We start from the raw sequence: 18,161 nt of genomic DNA on the forward strand, positions 1-18,161 counted from the left end.
TTGAAATATATCCGAACTTTGACCGAAATTGCTGTAACAATATCGAACTTTGGAAAGGACCTTTTACACCTGCACTATTCAATAGTGTATTTTAGAAGTATCTATGTGCTCACGTGGACACGTTACTATTTATAATGATGCAATATTTATGATGTTCATGAGTTGAAAATATACATTTATTAGTTAATTATATTCTCAACAAGTTTGAACGATGAGTTGGAAATGATGGAGATTATTATGGTTTTTTATTGTTCCTCACAAGGTTTACAAAGAAAAGTCCTTAGGTTGCTCCATATATTCTATATAAATGCTAGCCCTAGATGTTCATGAATACACCTCAAACAAGCAAAAAAAATGTCTTCCATTCCACTTCCCACTACCAATACTCTCTCTTCTTCAAGCACCACCACTTTTTCCAACTTGCATTCTTCTCCTTTCTTTGCAAAAACATCAAAAATTTCCTCCATTAGAAAGCATAATGTCCATCGTAATTTCCAAGTCTCATGCAAAACCATAGATGATAATAGTCATGAACACAATAACTCACCCATGGACATTTCTAAAAAGAACGATTCTTTAAACAATATGATCGATAGAAGAAACGTTCTACTTGGTTTAGGAGGTCTTTATGGTGCTTCTACTCTTGTTGGTGGTCTTCCCTTTGCCCTCGCCGCTCCGGTGAACGGACCCGACGTTTCCAAATGTGGGGCCGCAGACTTGCCACCAGGTACGCTATTGTTAGATAGTTTGTAATATAAATACGAACAATATCTCTTTAAGAAAAGTTATTTAATCACTCGATTATTTTAACAGGTGCAACACCGGTCAATTGTTGTCCTCCGATGAGCGGAAATATCATCGACTTCCAGCTTCCATCATCCACCCCACTCCGTACACGGCCAGCAGCTCATTCAGTGGATAGTGCCTACATAGAGAAATTCAACAGAGCTATTCAGCTGATGAAGCAACTTCCTGACGACGATCCACGTAGCTTCAAACAACAAGCAAATGTTCATTGTGCTTATTGTGATGGTGCTTATGATCAACTAGGTTTCCCAAATTCAGAGCTCCAAGTTCATTCTTCTTGGATTTTTCTTCCATTCCATCGTTGTTATCTCTATTTCTTTGAAAGAATCTTAGGAAGTTTAATCAATGATCCTACCTTCGTGATGCCATTTTGGAATTGGGATCATCCTGATGGCATGCGTATGCCAGGATTGTACACAAATCCTACCTCTTCTCTCTATGATCGACTCAGAGATCGGAGGCATCAGCCTCCGACTATGGTCGATCTAGACTTCAATGGTACCGATCCTAACATAAGTAACGCTCAACAAACATCTCAAAATCTCACAAATATGTATAGACAAATGGTATCTCTCGGAAGAACTCCCGAGACTTTCCTTGGGGACCCCTACCGCGCAGGTGGGGTCCCCGGTGGAGCTGGGTCCCTCGAGAACATGGCTCATGGTGCGGTTCATGTTTGGACCGGTGATAGAACCCAAGCCAATTTCGAAAATATGGGAGATTTTTATTCAGCTGCTAGAGACCCTATTTTCTATGCTCATCATTCAAATATCGATAGATTATGGACTGTTTGGAAAACCCTAGGTGGTAGACGTCAAGACTTCACCGATCCTGATTTTCTAAACACTTCATTTTTATTTTACGATGAAAAAAAACAAATGGTACGTATTAGGGTTCGTGATGTTTTGGATTCAAGCAAACTGGGATACGTTTATCAAAACGTAACGAATCCATGGATAAATTCGCGACCAACGCCTAGAGTATCGCGGGCGTTGAGTAGCGTAAGGAGGCTCGTTGAAGCTAAAGCAGCTGATGAAAATAATAACAATGTTATGAATTTTCCTAGACCAAAAGAAATATTCCCAACGAAACTTGACCATGTTATAAAAGTGATGGTGAAAAGGCCAAACAAGAAGAAGAGGAACAAAAAGGAGAAAAATGAAAAAGAAGAGATTTTAATTGTTGAAGGGTTAGAAGTGGAGAGTGATGTTTTTGTTAAGTTTGATGTGTTGATTAATGACGAAGATGAGACACTGATTTCACCAGATAATTCTGAATTTGCTGGAAGTTTTGTGAACGTACCACATCATAGTCATGGTAAAGGTGAGAAAAATTCGAAACGAAAAACGAAGCTGAAATTAGCTATAACTGAGTTGTTGGAGGATTTGGATGCTGAAAATGATGAGAATGTGTTGGTGACTTTTGTACCCAAGAATGGTTCTGGTGCTGTTAAAATTGGTGGTGTTAAGATTGTGCTTGAGGATTAGAAGAAAAAGAAGAAGTTATTTTAATTAAATCAAATAATTAAGCATTTTTTTTTATGTATTTTCCTTAATTAGTATCCTACTGTTTCTTTCTGATTAATGTTGCATTTGGACAGTGTAATTCGTGGAGACACGGTGTTTTCTGATTTATGTCTATTGTAATCAACTGTTTGCATGGAATAAAGGAAGGAAAAGTAGTTGGATATTTTTTATTATTATTTTGTCTGGTTTTGACTGAGGAAAAAAAAGAGAGGAATTATATAAGTATTGTGTAAAATTTCTCGTATAACTTCAAATAAAATGTATTCATAAGTTTCATTTGACTTGGTTTCTATATTCAAAATACATATTTTTCATTTTTACTTGTTTATTTTAGTAAATTAATTAAAATATTTTAGTTAATTAATCATACGCCACTAAAAAAACTAAGAAAATAAATAAATAAAGTGAAGGTAGATCCCTAATTTTTTCAAGATAAATAAATCAAATACCCAATTTATAGTACGATGCCAAAGAATTATATTATATAAATTTAAAATTATATTCATAAAATACCTAATTTTATAAAAAGTACCATAGATTCACATGTTCCCCATTTTTAACGTATAAATTCGGCCCGCAAGTAATATGAAAGGAAATGAGTATAATATAATTTGTTGAAGACTTGTACAACTCAAGCAATCTTAGAAAAATAATCATATATTGTGTACCTTTCTGGGGGCGGACTCGACGCATACACATGTATCCTTGTCATATTTAATGCCATAAAAAGGAAGTGATATTGTAATTGTCCACTAGATTATGTAGAAATTATTTTTTAAGAATCAAAGCACGACTGTTGGACTTTCCATTACCTTTACCAATGTAGTTTTAATATTCAAATTCTATGCTGCAGTTGGATTGTAATTGTAAGTATATACATATTTATTACTCCTCTCTACCTTACCTCTGTCCCTAATTACCTGTCCATTTTTTCTTTTATAGTTGTCCCTAATTATTTATTTATTTTGATAAATCAAGAAAGGACAAATTATTTTTACCTATTATATTCTCAATTAAATGACTAATTATTTAGAAAAATATAAAACTTTTCATCCACTTCATAATTAATAGGGGTAAAATGGTAAACTCACTATGTCATTAATCATTTTCTTAATAGGTGTGCCAATTCAAAAGTGGATAAGTAATTAGGGACAGAGGGAGTAGCTAGTATTTGAGTATTAGTTACTACTTCATCGGTACCTAATTACTTGTCCACTTTTGAATTGACAGACCTATTAAGAAAATAATTATTGACATAGTAAGTTTACCATTTTATCCTTATTATTATGAAATGGATAAATTTTAAAAAAATATTTTTAAGAAATTCTACTTTTTTTAAAAGTAATTAATTGATAGTATAATAAGTAAAAAGAAATTGTACTTTTTTGATTTGTCAAACCGGCTTAGAGAATCACTCTCACTATTTAGCCCTTCGTTCCGCCAACAAAGAAGTCATCCTTGACAATTTTCCGTTCCTTCACTATCGAGCGCATCTTTCATATATCAATCAAGGCTTTCCTTGAGTTTAAAATAAGAGGCAAAAAGCGAGGGTGTAGCAGCTGCGTGAAAGCCGTTGCCCCTTAGCGCATCCCTTAAGTTGTCTTGTCTTTATGTGCATTTCTTTTATTTAAGACAGTGATCTGCCAGTCAGCGGAAGGATCTCAAATCCGAGTGAAAGGCTATCCCACAATCCTTCATGAAAACCCTCTCGACAAGTTAAAAAAAGAAGAATTGAAGAAGGCTTTTTGATCACCTACTTCGATTCATCTTTTTTATCATTTTGAAAAATAAGGCTTTAACTGTTCGTCCTGTCGCATGCCGAGGTGGACTACGGTGGAATGCACGTGCATCTATTAATTTTCGAAAAAAATATATGTATATATATATGTATCTATTTCGAGAAATTAACAGAAACTTAATATAGTAATAAATAGTGTCCCATGGAAAGCATAATATAGCACTTGGCCTCGGTTTGAGCCCAGCCAGAATCACATTTTATTATTTTTATTTTAAATTTTGAATTTAAAGGGGACTTATTTATAACATTAGAATTGCTAGATAAGGGAATGGAACCCATGATCATGTAGTCTTTGAAAGTTTTGCTAATGCCTAAATTATTATAATATTGATGCAACCAAAGTCTTCAAATCCTGAATTTGGCTCGCGTGAGTCTTCCCCGGTGTGGTCCTCTCTGGCCCAATTGTCATCCTTTTGTTTACGTGATTCTTATATTAAAAATAAATGTTCTTTTCTTATGCACGTAAAGAAAGTTTTATTCTTTTCTTTATACTATCCTGGCTTTTAAATAACCACCTTAGTAGTACCAGTAAGAATGTGATTTCTAACGAAGAAACCCACCAGGTGTTTGTCATTATGCTTTAAAGAGCTTTATTTTGATTTTTTCATGAAGTTAGTTACATTCTGATTTCTAATTTGCATTCATGGTAGTAGCTTGTAATTTAATCTCTTATAATTGATGTTACAAAATATTCAACTCTTTTGCTTGTGTACTATATACGGTCACAGAGACGGATTCAAGAGTTAAAGTTAGAAGGTGTAGTTACTGTATTTCTGCTTGTACATGGATGTTAAAAAATAATCAATATTTAAGGATTGAGAAAATTGAAAGAGATCGATAAATTTCCTGCATATTCATTCACTATTAAGTCAGAAAATAATGTGTTAGATGAGAAACATTGTGTGAAACAACGTTCTTATTAACATGCTAATATAACTAATTCTTCCTAGTAATCAGTTTGCAGATCAGATGATTGTAAGTAATAATGATGTATGACATTATTACAAAATGCAGAAACAAGGAAAAACATGGACTATACATACGAAGATAGCCATTCACGCGTATACTTATAATGAAATCTGAGAGTAAAGACAAAAGTTATGTACATTCTACAAAACCAGTCACAAAGGTGTAATATAAATATTGTATGTATTGCAGGTGGTAGAGCAAAGCTAGAGTTTAGCTCACTTCACTCCGTCCCTCAGACAAAAAAGGATATAATGTGCATGAAATCACAGCTCAAGAAACATCTATAGAACACCTGCCAGGGAAAGCATCATTATACTAATTGCTCAAACCTCTTAAAAGCGTCTATGTGCATTAATGCCGTTATATATTGACACCTATAGTGATCTTCTTTTTTTTTTTTTTTTGTTTTTGTTTTTGTGGAGGAAATGACTATAAACTTTATGTCTCTGGATTAGGATCTGTCTCAATTTCTTGAGCCAATTCCCTTGTCAACATGTCAGCACGATCATCTTGCCCACCAGCAAAAGTATAGACTCTGAATGCAAATTGGAAGGCCTTCCATAAAAGTTTAGCTGATCCCTTTTTATTAATATCATTTTTCGGTGTAGCTCCTTCATTTTCCTTTTGCTTTGCTTCTCTCCGCTCCTGATTCAATTCAAGTGTTACTTCAAAAGATGTTCACTAAAATGTGAAGGTTAGTGAATTCGTAAGAAATGCTACATGCTTTACACTGTGCTAACCTTCAAAGTCAGTTCCATACAGTTGGAGGAAACATCCACCATCAATTCTTTGATTCGCACAAGAATGCCAAAATCAAAGTGGATTTTATGGCTTGTAAATTTCTTGGATTCGTCATCTTTTGTCCGCTCCAATGTGTCCATTTCTCCTTTGATCTAGATGATAGAACCTTTTGTTAGAGCTACTAATGGAAATATAAAAAGTTGTGTCATGAGCTGTTTTCAACTACATCATGAGAAGTTTTCAACTGCGAACTTAGTTTCTACCTTGTTGAAGTAATTCTCAGCTTTGTCAAGAAGTTGTCCAACAGGTGGTACTAGTGGCCAATTCTGTAGAGTTTTGGCTATTGTATCTAACTTGGTGTGAAGTGCTGCGGCCATCCTCAATGCTTCCAACTTCTTGGTAGGAAATTCTTCAAACCTAGCTAGCACCTATATCAAAATTACTTTAAGCCAACATCCTGAAGTGGGATTCATGGAGAAATATGTATACGACAGATAATTATGAAACCTGAGATTCATCCGTTAGTTTTTCTAGGTTGGATTCTACAGTTTTGTGGAACTTGATTAGCTCAGACATATCTGATGTTTGGAAAGAAGAAATCGCTGTTTTCATCTCCTTAATTGTTTGTGCATGTACTTTAACATCCTCCTCGATTTGTTGGTGGTATGCTGACCTGAGACACATATGACATAATTTTCAAATATTTGTCTAACACATATGAAAGTTTTACCTCTACTCAATAATCTGTTGGAGGATCTCAATAATATTACCTCTTTGTCATCTCTGCTAATGCATCAGCCATTCCTTGCTTACCTCCTGCTGGTGCACTAGCACTAGCTTTTCCCTTTCTTCCCTTTGATTTACCATCTAAACTAGATCCTTCAACTTTTCCCTTGAGAAGTCGATAAAGATTTCCCATTTGTGATGATCTCTTCAATTTAGTGGCTGCTTTCCTAGGTCCTAGGCTCCTGGCACCTGCAAACCCTGGTGGTGGAGGAGGTGCACCTCCTTTTCCCATTGGCATGGGTGGAGGTGGTGCTGGCATTCTTCCATTTGAAGTCATTGGTGGAGGTGGGGGTGCAGGTGCCATAACCTTTGAGCCCATGGGAGGAGGGGGTGGAGGAGGAGCAGTAACCTTTGATCCCATGGGAGGTGGGGGTGGAGGTGGAACTGATATAACATTTCCCGATGTCATGGGAGGTGGTGGGGGTGGGGGAGGTGCCACTCCTTTTACTGATGTCATGGGAGGTGGTGGGGGCGGGGGTGGTGTCACTCCTTGCCCTGATGTCATGGGAGGTGGTGGAGGTGGACATGCTATTTCTTTTCTTGTCATGGGAGGAGGTGGTGGTGGTGGTGGTGGTGGGAGTGCAGATATTGGTTTCATAGGATGTTGTGGTGTTGCTACATTGGCTGATGTCATGGGAGGTGGTGGAGGAGGCTGTGGAACACCACTTGGTTTTGCTAACAATGGTGCAGGCCTTGGCCCTTCTGCATTCCCTGATGAATTGGGTACTGGGGGAGGTGGAGGTGGAGGTGGTGGTTGTGGTGCTGCTGGTGCAAAAGTCGATGGTTGGTTCGATGATATGTCTCCATCTGGTGTGAGTAAAGATATTTGCAGAGTAGATGTTGGTTTTTGCGAGTCTATGACATTCAACGACAAAGTGAGTGGTGATTGTTGCCCTGCTCCTTGTTCTGGAAGTGATGGAGGTAAAAGCACATCCAAGGTAACATGTCCTGACACTGGTAGATCATTTTCGGCCCCGGTTTTACACGTTCCTTTATTTTCTGATTCAACATCCACACTAGTCAGTAGAATATCTGGTAAGTCTGTCATTTCACAATCTTGCTCAAATTCCTCATCATCTTTGGATTTCACTTGAGAATCTTTCTTTGCCTCTACATCTGACTTTTGATCATTAACTGAGCTTGTTAATTGAACAACAAAATTTGAATCTTGAGCTGCTACATTAGGGAACATATGGAAAGAGAGGCGCTTTACATCAATAGGATTCAGCTTGCCAACTGCTTGAACCCTGAGTGGCAGAAGACGAGGTGGAGAGTATGATGCCTTTGTATTCTTCTTGCTCCTTAACTCAGGGAGAACTGAAGTTGGGGTCACTGGAGTGCTCGAGAGGGAGGACTTGGCACTTGAGTAAGATTCAGAAAGAACCCTCCCAAACATGTTGAATGATGGACGTTCATATCTTATCTGGTCATCCTCATCCTCGTCCTCGTCCTCATCCTCATCCATCATATCGAACATCCTTTCACTAGCAAGATGAATCATGTCATCGAGCAATAACACTCCTAAATTGGTTGTAATTGAAAAGATCATTAGTATTATCTTACTTACGAGTCAAGAGATGGATAATAGATGGAAAACATATCTATTTGATGTTGCAATAAACTGTATGACGTACCATAGTGTTCCAAATTGTCTTGTTTACTGAATGAATCCTCCTTGCATTTGACCATCCACTCATCATTGCCTGTCCACATTTCCCCAATTGATATCAGAGTATCAAAAAAGAATTGCAGTGCCTGAGAAATATAACAATTGGTTAGCATAGTGAACTGTGTATCTGCTATAGCCAAACATTCAATTTGTAATGCTCAATACAGCTGAGTAAATAGTAACCTGCTGCATCGGTGCTTCATCAATTTTTGACAAAGAAATAGATGGATTGATTGTAGGATACAGTTGTTGCAGATCTTTCAGCGTCAAAATCAGCAGCTGTGGAAAAAAAAAAAGAATTCACCACAGAGGTTACCAAATTCTGCTTTGCTCTTTTTATTTCAGAGTTTTAACTTCTACATCGCGTTTAAGTAACCATTTTGAGTATAACAATTCATTTATACTTCATTATATATATAAGTTAAAACCTTTCACAGATTGATATTATTGTGCTTGTGTTCTGAAGACAAATAACAGAATTATGTACCTCATTTACAGACGCGGAACCAATACAAGGGGACAAATCAAGCAAGTCTCTCAAGGTAAGGATCTTGTTCCGAAGCTCAGTCATTATTATGAAGTTCCCTGCTACTCTACATGAATTACGAACCGTGGAACCTTTGGATTTAAAACTTTTTGATACTGCTATGGGAGGTGTTCTCTTCTTTTCAATAACAGGACTTCTCTTTGTCTCTTTCATCTCTTCTTCCTGCAAATGTTCGTCAACTACTATTAGTATTATGCTATAATATCCAAGTTCACAATTTTCTATCTTACTTCGCTCTTAGATTACATGACAAGATACATAGTCAATATGTCCAGATTATTTCTTCTCTAGTTTTTGTCAAATATCATTATATGCATGGGCTGTTTTTTTCTCTAATCAAAACATGTTTTATATCACCTTATTGTTGTATGCAATCTTCTCCTCTTAAATCTTTTTTTTTCCTTCTCTTCTTAATCTGTTTCATCATATGATGCAATTCATTAATCACTAGGTTTTTCCTTTAAAAAAACAAAAAAACAAGGAACATGGAGTCAAAAAGGAAATATTGGGAGAAATCTTCTTCTAAATTCAACATCGCTGGCTACCTTTGAGGTTTTGCATGGAATATGATTGTGATAAATATAATGTAGGATTTAGCCTTTTTGTATATTTAGGATTTTTCATGCACAAATTAACAGAACATTTATATTTTTCAATATGATTATAACATTTTGAGGTTTTCTTAAGGATTTATCATATGTTATCAATTCAAAACCTTTATGAGGAGAAATCCTTTGATTGTATATATTGTTTTATTGCTTTTATGCAAGTTTGAAAATTGATTAAGCTCTTGTGTTTTGCATGGAATTAATTATTACAAATATTGAGAAATGCAGAATTAAGATAAATTTACATTCTTTTTAAGATGATCATAACATGTTCAAACAACAAATAAACAAAAGATTTAAGAGAAAATGAATAAAAAAAATACCTGAAATATTGTACTATGCTTCCTGCGTGAAAAGAAAGGAGGCACACCAAAGCATGCTCCAATGGCCATTTCTAATGAGAAATACCAAGTTTTATACAAGATTGAAAAAAAACACAAAAATGATTTTACCAGGTCAACTTTGACAATAGAAAAACCAGAAATATTATTTGCTGACGCAAAAAAACGGTGAATGAAAACAATATAATAATAGAAATGATTAAAAGAATGTTGGAGGAGGAAGAAGAACAAGAGCATTCAATATTATAAAAAAAAAAAAATTAAAAAATTGTTTGTTGATTTGATTAAAAAATAATGTAGTAATAGTTGTAGGAAAATTGATAAATTAAAGAAGACTCATATAACGTGCAGAGCAAAATTGGAATAATTAATATGATGAACAAGCTCTGGAGTCAACTGGGAAATTGGTTAATCCAACTTATCACATGGACAAACACTTCTTCTCTCTTTTGTTAACAAAATAGAGAGAGAGTGTTAAGACAAAATAAAAAATAAAAAAAAATAATGGAGGTCAATTATTCAAATTATTTTTCTTGGTTTTTTGAGGCCAAACCGTGTATGACCCCTAAATTTTTGGGTTTTTGTTAATATGTGTTGTTTTTATCTTGGTTTTGATGACTTTGAGCTGTATCTGATGGTTACACTTCTAGATAAAAATTTATCTTAAGCTCCTAAAATTCAGGGATCTTTTAGTGATCTAAAACATGTTTGCCACTCAACTAGTTGTCTACGCCCGATAAATAAGGGTGAACGGTATAAAAGATATTTATACAATCAAATTTATTGTGAAAATATTGTGAGAGTTATCAATGAGATGCCTCACTTTCATTGTAATACTAACCTCAGGGTAGGGAGCGAGGGAAACAAGGGGTTTATCTGAATTCTTTTTAATCGAAAAATTATATTGTATAAATAAGGTTAAAATTATCTTTTATGGATGATAATGTCATATTTGGGATAATTTCTTTTTATGACAAGGATAACTCGTAGTCGCTACCCTTTGGGTGCGCATAAGGTAAAATTCTCGCTCCTATGCAATAGCTCGCAAAGGAGAGAGGTAGCCCACACTCGGCAAGTCCGGTGCGATGCGACCCTGAATGGGACTGAAATTAAGAATAGTAAATCAACTGGACAAGTAAGAACTTTGAAAAGTTCAACTGGTACTTTACCTAAATAAACTAACATTATTCAAACAACTGATTCTTTGATCTTGTTTTGAATAGAAATTAAACTGAAAAAAATATTTGAAAAGAGGGAAGTTTTTTTTGTTGTGTCTTAGTGGTGACTTGTGATGCCTGCCCCAAATCAAAATAAAGAGACAGTTCAAGTAATTAGGTACTAATAAATAAATGTACAGATGGATGCTGGAATCTTTGACAATTCCTGTGATTTCAGCTGTCCCTTTCATACATCCTCCTGTCAAAGAATTGGCTTCCACAAACTTTTTCATTTGTGCCTGTGTGCGCACAGGCTAAAATCTCCGCTCCAAGGCTTCCACAAACTTATTATTGACTATATGAAAAATATATATCTAAATCTGTCTATACTTGTTACTACACATATACATAGGGTTAATCGTTCGATTCAAAGCACTGATTCTGCTGAAACCTTGAACTCATGGTTGGATCCGCCACTGATATATATATATAATATATACAAAAAGAAGAAAGTAAAGAACATATAGGAGTAGATAACAACAATAAAAGTGACTGATTTAACAGAGCTGGTAAAATGTGAGGATTATACAAAACTTATGTGAATCAAGAATAAATATGGGAAGACAGATGTTCATAGTACCAAATCCTATCTTCACTTATCCAGCAAAAAGAAACAAGATTTGGTATTAGAAGTTTTAACTCACAGATAGATTTACAAATAACTTTACACAACATATGAACAAATAGCAGTATACAAATAATAAAAATAAAGCCTCAATCAACTATACTGGCAAAACCTTATGATGGGACATGAATGTCTAAATAAATGAGAAGGAATAACTTGCATCAAACCAGTAAGCAGAGTTGTCCTAGTAAAGAAAGAATCTATAATTTTCCTCGAAAATATTTTATTTCTCCAAGATATATTTGTGGATAATCCAATGTGCACAAAGCAGCGAGTTGTGGATGTTCCATTTTCGCGGCAAAACAATCAAATATTTTAAGGTTGGATCATACTTTTCCTTAATGGAGTTCTCCTTAATGCTTGACCTGCACTGGAAATGTGTGAACTTTGGATGAAGGTGATATCTTTGAAGCTGTTCTATTTCCTGCTGGCCCTTTCTTGGAAGCTGCTGGGGATGAACCCTTAGCTGCACTTCTTTCTGCAATCCTTTTTTGCCTCTCGATCACTAATTCTTCCATTCTCTTGCGCATTTCTTCGTCCTATATAAACAATGAGGATGTATGATTTATAAGAAAGACAAAAATAATGGAGGCAAAAACAACGGAAAAAATGAGGTTACTGGTTATTGTCGTACCCGATCTAATTTGCTCTTCTGGGTTGTCAGCTTGTTAGGAGGAGGAGACATCTTCTTGCTCTTTGCTAAGGCATCAATTCTGCTCCTTGACAGAGATCCTGGGGAGACTTTAGACCTTGCATCTTTCCCGGTCTTTGCAAGACTGTCCTTCTTAGTTGTGCTTTTACCTTTCACAGGAACATTTTCTTCAGTAGGAGGAGGTTTTGCCTCAACTGCAGAAGATTTTTTATCAACTTGAATGAAAGAAGCCTCAATCTGAAAATCCAATTCTGGTTGCCAAGATGCCTCAAGAGGATCCAAACTAGGTTCTCTTGCAAGCACCACACAGAGGTCATCAGGTTGACTGGCCTCAGATGTACTAAGCTTGGTTTTTGATGCAACTGGATCACTATTTTCAGCATTTGCTGCAGCAACCAAGTCTGCATCCATGCCAATGTCTGTTTTCCACTGAGAGCCATAATGATCATCGAAAGATGGTCGAGACTGTACCATGAAAGAATCATCAATAGGAGCAGCTCTTTCACTTTCGACTTGAGAGGAACTTTTCTGAGTTGACATGCTACTGTCATTGTCAAATATTATTCGCCTAGCCTCTTGAGTTTCTGAACTGCCGGAGTGGTTGACAACAAACCAATCTTCCCCATTACTATTTCTAATAGCAGAGGATTCAGAACCAAAATCAGATGGAGTTCCCAATGTATTGCCTCCTGATGGTTCTTTGTGCGAAAATAGAAGATGCACATCTTCAGAAACTCCTTTCTTCAAACTTGGCCTCATATCCAAACCATTGGCAAAATCTACCATGTTAACCTTTGTGCCATTTTCTTCATGATTTTTGCTCATGAGAAGAGAATCATCAGGTGTCAGATGGTCTCTTCTGACCTTCTCACCAGAATTCTTGATCCCATAGCCTTCATCCTGGAAGTCCAAAGGGAGCTGGTCACTTGCTCCATTCATACTTGACTCCTCACGACTCATCAGAATATTCTGGAATGCATCCCAAGCCTTATTTCCTTTTGCTTTCTCAGATAACTTTGGTGACATGCCCTCATTTAGGTCTCTGTTGCTATAACCATTTGATTCATTCTCTATATCAAGATTCTGATGTCCTCTATTCTTGTTCCTATGTCCTTTTGAGTTGCGACGTTTCTCCAGTATTGCAACAGCATCATCTACCTGCTCTTTGATAGAATCTTCATCGAGTATATGAGATTCAGCTGAAGATGAATCATAAGAAGATCCATCATTTTCCTCATTCTTTCTATTGGAAGTGATATAATTGATGTTGCGGATTACAACTGTTTTTGAGGGTTTCTTCTTGTGCTTTTTAGCATGTGAGTTCTCCCTTGAAGAATGCTTTTTCTCATGCTTCCTAACTTCATCTGAATCAGTTCCAGAATCAGAGGCACTCGACTCAGTCTGTTCATCATCATCTGAACTGTCATGTTCTTTGGATTTCTCCTTCTTCTTTGACCGTTTGTGAGAGTCCCTAACAGAACCATTTGTGGAGCCATTTACATTTTGTGGCCACTGCATATGTGCTGGATAATATTGTAAAGGATGCATGCCAGCAAAAGGCATCTGTTGAGCTGGGCCATGAAAGTTGTACATATATGGAGGAATTTGGTTCTGCCATGGCATTTGCATCTGAACTTTTGCTGATGGATCTGATGCAGGAAGATTCTCATCTGCGCATATAGCAGTTGACGTTACAAAATGAAAAAGGTGAGTCTATGCTGTAGACATACATTTATATGCACATACACTGGTACATAATTTTTTCTTGATCATTAGTCATCGGTATGTATTACACTACCTAATATAGTTCATATGATTCTTCTACTATGAAGTCAATCTACGGACACAGATGGGAACTAATCAGTTAAAATTACAATAATTAAGGAAAAAGTTTCACTTTTATATTTTGTCTGAGATAAACATATGGTACCACCTAAACTTAAATCTAGTAGAATAAATTAATGTTAGGAAAGAACAAATAGGATACCTTTGACACCATTTGAATTTGTTGATTCCTTCGAGTCAGAACTATCCAAAGAGCCATTATTGTCATATGCAAGAATAACACCTTGATTTCCCAAGTACGATAGATCCATTGGTGTACATGCCTTCATTGCAGCTACCTCATCCATCCATTGTCCATCTGTGTGCTTTTGTTTGTAAAGTTCCTTGAAATCTACACATGCATCCCTACAAGAAAGATAAGATCACATAAATTGAAGTTACAAAAAAAAATGGAGCTGTAACAGTTGACTCAATCTTGACATCCTCCCATATAGTATTACGTATACAGTGAAAGACGTAGAAGCTTGTTATTATATCATCGTCAAAAGCTACACCTAGGAGTTCTCTAGTTCCATATGTAGTAAAGGCTTCCTTTGAAAATCACTATAAAATGGACAATTTTACATTTTACCTTACAGCATATAGAAGAGTAACACGCATATTAAAACAAGGATAAACATAACAATGTGTGATGATTTCTTTGGTTGTTAGACAGCAGATGTCCTCCAGACTCGGTTTTCTGTTATGCTCCAGAATGGAAACAAAGGTTCACAATGATAATTGGAACCTGCCATAAATGTTTCTTCCAACTAAAGTAGTCAAAAGACAAACATTGGTGATCCAATTTACACCAGTTGTTTTTCCTTCTCTATATACCTAAGCTACAAAATGTAGGTTATGATGAAGACACTATACTGTATCATACCTAAGACGTAAGGCACCAAAAGAATTAGCAAACTGTATGAGATCATCCAATTGGTCTATCTCAAAGCCTGCAACTGTTGCACGCGCATAAGCCATGGCCTGTTCTTTCCGAAGTAATGCCTTTCGGGTATCCAGGTGGCGCTGGAGGTGAATCCTGAAATGATAAAAAACAAATAAGTCAGTAAGACTCTCTGGTGGAGATGCATTGACAGTTCACTGTTGCTTCCATGGGAAGATAACTTACTTAGAGTTTTCTTTAGGTGCAGCATTATTAGCTTCTTCAACTTCAGATTTTGCCTAGAAAAAACAATCAAAGTGAAATTTTATAATGAGCTACTAGACTAAATGGAAATCACTAGCCAAAAATATAACTGTGATCAAGTTAAATTACCTTGAACGAATCGTTTGATTTCCTGGTGCTCTCACTATTAGCTGGTGAGCTACCTGCAAGTCAAGCAACAAATGTACATTAGCCCCAAATCTGAGTATAGTATAAACTCTACCGAGAAAGGTACAAAACTACAAATGTTATTTATCATAAAAAGAAGAAATCTAGAATTGACAATCATGGACAATGCATATTTAATTTGATGTCTTGAACATACCTTCCTCTGAATTGCCATTGGAGCATTCATTGGATTGAATGGAACTCTCGATCTGTGAGATCTCTCGTTCCAATCGCATAAACCTCTCAAGAATTTCAGGTGTACTAACAAAGCGTACAAATCTGCCACAAACACAAAGAAAGCACAAGTAAATAAAATTGAGTCTTCCATCGCATCAGCTTCACATTTATGCTAGATCCAACAAGAATTCATTCTTTAGCATTCCGTTACTAACAGTTTGCAACTATAGTATAGCTTCCAAAATGCAAAAGAACACTAATTATGCTAAAACAACACTACCCTGTTTCCAGTAAGTCCAATGAGCAATTACATCTAGTTAGAAGTTATTAGCAAAAAGTCTATAAAGATTTAGTCTACTTTTTTAACCCATAATCACAATCTAGTGATGCTTTATGACCAATTATCCAAAGGTATACCAACAAGATCATCTGCAAGAAACTTTCAGCAATTCAAGAAGCTCCACATGATTCACATAACATGTGGGTACTAATGAACAATGACAAAATTACTAAAAGCTTGAAACTTTTCAAAGATGAAGTAAAAATTATACCTTAGGAATGTGGCTTTGGTGAACCAGTAGGCATGAGTTGAAGGTGGCCTCATAGTTATTGAATACCCACCTTTTGGAATCTGATCTTTAGCAAATTTCAAGTGAGAAATGAATGGTTCCACCAACCCAGATGCCAATTTCTCATTTTTACCCCCAGAAAACACCACAAGATCACATCTTTTTCCATACCCACAAACCAAAAACACAAAAAAATCAAATCTTTATCAGTTTCCATAACAGTACAAAGCTAAAAAACAGTTAACACAAACTCACTAGTCCTGGGGGGTGGGGGTGGGGGGGGGGGGTAAAACCAACCTTGTTCTAGTTGGGGTGAGCTGAAACAGTGCATAATCAAGAAGGGTCTTGGAATCCATGTTCAACTAAAGCAAGCTTAGTGGAGAAAGGGGGAAAAATGGGTGAAAAAATGAAACTCAAATAGCAAAAGAAATGGTTGTAAAGAACAAAGACATGTTCAAGAACGTGACATTTGAGAAATCTTTTTGTTGAACTGTAAATGGAAGAAAAATTGCCAGCAAGAAATGATGAAGCAATGGCAAGAATTGCACATGGAGAGATTTATTTTTTTTGAGCTTGTGAACTATAGGTTATAAGCATTTTATTTTTTTTTGACAATATGGGAGTGGGCCCCATATTTTCCCCTTCAATTATTTCATTTTTATTCCAAGTACCCATTATCTCTTTGTCTTCACTCTTTCTTTTATGAAATTTTATTTTTTAAGAAAAATCTATAAAACCTCTTGAAAAAAGATGTAAATTTTAAGATTTTTTTTTTAGGTGAACCGACAGTTTTTCATTTTGTCTTTTTAAAATTTAATATTTATGATGAGTATATATACTTTATGTCAAAGATAGTATTATGAGCAACATTTTGTATTTAAAGTTGGTAATAAAACAGTGTATTAATACTTTCTAATTGTCCATCAATTTATGTGACAATATTTGACCGAATATAAAGTATAATAATTGTGAGTATAAGTAATTTTATTCACGATAAGATGATAAATTATTTATAAATATGAAAAATATATAATAGATTAAAAGTGAAAGAGTGTAATATAAAATGTTATATAAATATTAAAAAGTGTTATTTTTTTCAGGAGTGAATAATCTTGTTTTCTTTGTTAATTATTTCATTAACTTTTCTCATGTTAATTATGATCATATATATATTTTTCATGCATGAAAATAAGTTGTCTGTGGTTGCTTTAAAGGATCTTGAAAAGAATGGTTTTCCTTGTAATGGGTCCAGAATTTAGATCTTTGACTTTATAATCATCAAATTATCATATTTTCTAATCTTACTTTTTAGAAATAATTAATAGTAGGTAGTATATACATGTAGATCATGAGTTGGAAAAGATATAATTAATTTTGGATTAGTTGGGAGGTCTACGTCTTATTTAACCACACTTAATTGATGAGAAAATGGACTGATGGTGTCGGAGTGCGATTATTTTATTTTAATTACATGCTAATTAGTGGGTGGATTATACTCGATCACTCATTAATTCACTTTTGTTATTTATATTCTTGTGAAGGGCAAATATTTAACTTTAAAGTTTAACTTCTCCCAATGGACGCTCATATAAATTTTTTTTCTTTTACCACCTTGGTAGTAGTGAAATGATAAATACTAACTTATATGTTTCGAGTTTAAGCACTGAGTATGTAAATTTGTTTGATAAAAAAAAATTTATCCCGATAATAAAAAAATTCGATATGAATTTAGATTAGTCAAATTTAAAAATTGATTCGGACACCGTGTGTAAAATAAGAAAAGAATCATATAATAATCCTTTGTTAGTTATTAGTAGCATAAAGTTCACAAGTATCTTCCCCGTATCAAAATTAATGTCATTTTTTTCCTTTTTCAAGTCAATTTAGTTAATCTTTAAAATTGAATTGAGTTAAATTAAACTCAATATTTAAAAATTGTATAAGAAAATAACTATAAGTTGTTGTTCTTCAC

General features: G+C 35.1%; 3 protein-coding genes across 4 annotated transcripts; 1 reads left to right on the forward strand and 2 right to left on the reverse strand.

Annotated features, from left to right (window-relative positions):
• The first annotated feature begins 321 nt into the window (after window positions 1-321).
• On the forward strand, window positions 322-2,501 carry LOC125822661 (polyphenol oxidase, chloroplastic-like). Its single transcript, XM_049502094.1, has 2 exons — window positions 322-727; window positions 814-2,501. The coding sequence occupies exons 1-2, from the start codon at window positions 355-357 to the stop codon at window positions 2,292-2,294; spliced, it is 1,854 nt and encodes a 617-aa protein (XP_049358051.1). The 5' UTR covers window positions 322-354; the 3' UTR covers window positions 2,295-2,501.
• Window positions 2,502-5,230: 2,729 nt separating this feature from the next.
• Window positions 5,231-10,277, reverse strand: LOC125822522 (uncharacterized protein At4g04980). 2 transcript variants are annotated; one of them, XM_049501925.1, is made up of 10 exons: window positions 9,775-10,277; window positions 8,784-9,005; window positions 8,480-8,575; window positions 8,262-8,382; window positions 6,977-8,148; window positions 6,612-6,934; window positions 6,349-6,514; window positions 6,105-6,269; window positions 5,841-5,993; window positions 5,231-5,745 (listed from the first exon to the last, which is right to left on the reverse strand). In XM_049501925.1, the coding sequence occupies exons 1-10, from the start codon at window positions 10,027-10,029 to the stop codon at window positions 5,539-5,541; spliced, it is 2,880 nt and encodes a 959-aa protein (XP_049357882.1). In that variant the 5' UTR covers window positions 10,030-10,277; the 3' UTR covers window positions 5,231-5,538. The 2 variants fall into 2 exon arrangements, with proteins under 2 accessions (XP_049357882.1, XP_049357881.1); XM_049501924.1 differs by having other exon boundaries at window positions 6,612-8,148.
• A 1,431-nt stretch (window positions 10,278-11,708) lies between these two features.
• Window positions 11,709-16,752, reverse strand: LOC125821833 (COP1-interacting protein 7). The gene is made up of 9 exons (XM_049501195.1): window positions 16,487-16,752; window positions 16,172-16,348; window positions 15,601-15,722; window positions 15,387-15,439; window positions 15,240-15,292; window positions 14,997-15,149; window positions 14,274-14,476; window positions 12,269-13,956; window positions 11,709-12,173 (listed from the first exon to the last, which is right to left on the reverse strand). The coding sequence occupies exons 1-9, from the start codon at window positions 16,543-16,545 to the stop codon at window positions 11,988-11,990; spliced, it is 2,694 nt and encodes an 897-aa protein (XP_049357152.1). The 5' UTR covers window positions 16,546-16,752; the 3' UTR covers window positions 11,709-11,987.
• Window positions 16,753-18,161: the final 1,409 nt, after the last annotated feature.

Source organism: Solanum verrucosum, unplaced genomic scaffold (genome assembly GCF_900185275.1).
Source record: "Solanum verrucosum unplaced genomic scaffold, falcon-dt-bn FXZP01000103.1, whole genome shotgun sequence".
Lineage (NCBI taxonomy): Eukaryota > Viridiplantae > Streptophyta > Magnoliopsida > Solanales > Solanaceae > Solanum > Solanum verrucosum.

Bases quoted from the DNA above. Each gene is read 5' to 3' on its own strand.
- LOC125822661 (XM_049502094.1), top strand. From the start codon at position 355: ATGTCTTCCATTCCACTTCCCACTACCAATACTCTCTCTTCTTCAAGC. The intron at 728-813 runs GTACGCTATTGT...TTATTTTAACAG, and splicing joins GGCCGCAGACTTGCCACCAG to GTGCAACACCGGTCAATTGT.
- LOC125822522 (XM_049501924.1), bottom strand. From the start codon at position 10,029: ATGCTCTTGTTCTTCTTCCTCCTCCAACATTCTTTTAATCATTTCTAT. The intron at 8,383-8,479 runs GTTACTATTTAC...TATATTTCTCAG, and splicing joins ATGAAGCACCGATGCAGCAG to GCACTGCAATTCTTTTTTGA. The intron at 6,270-6,348 runs GTTTCATAATTA...ATTTTGATATAG, and splicing joins AACTAACGGATGAATCTCAG to GTGCTAGCTAGGTTTGAAGA.
- LOC125821833 (XM_049501195.1), bottom strand. From the start codon at position 16,545: ATGGATTCCAAGACCCTTCTTGATTATGCACTGTTTCAGCTCACCCCA. The intron at 15,723-16,171 runs GTATAATTTTTA...TGTTTGTGGCAG, and splicing joins ACCAAAGCCACATTCCTAAG to ATTTGTACGCTTTGTTAGTA. The intron at 15,440-15,600 runs GTATGTTCAAGA...CTTGACTTGCAG, and splicing joins CAATGGCAATTCAGAGGAAG to GTAGCTCACCAGCTAATAGT.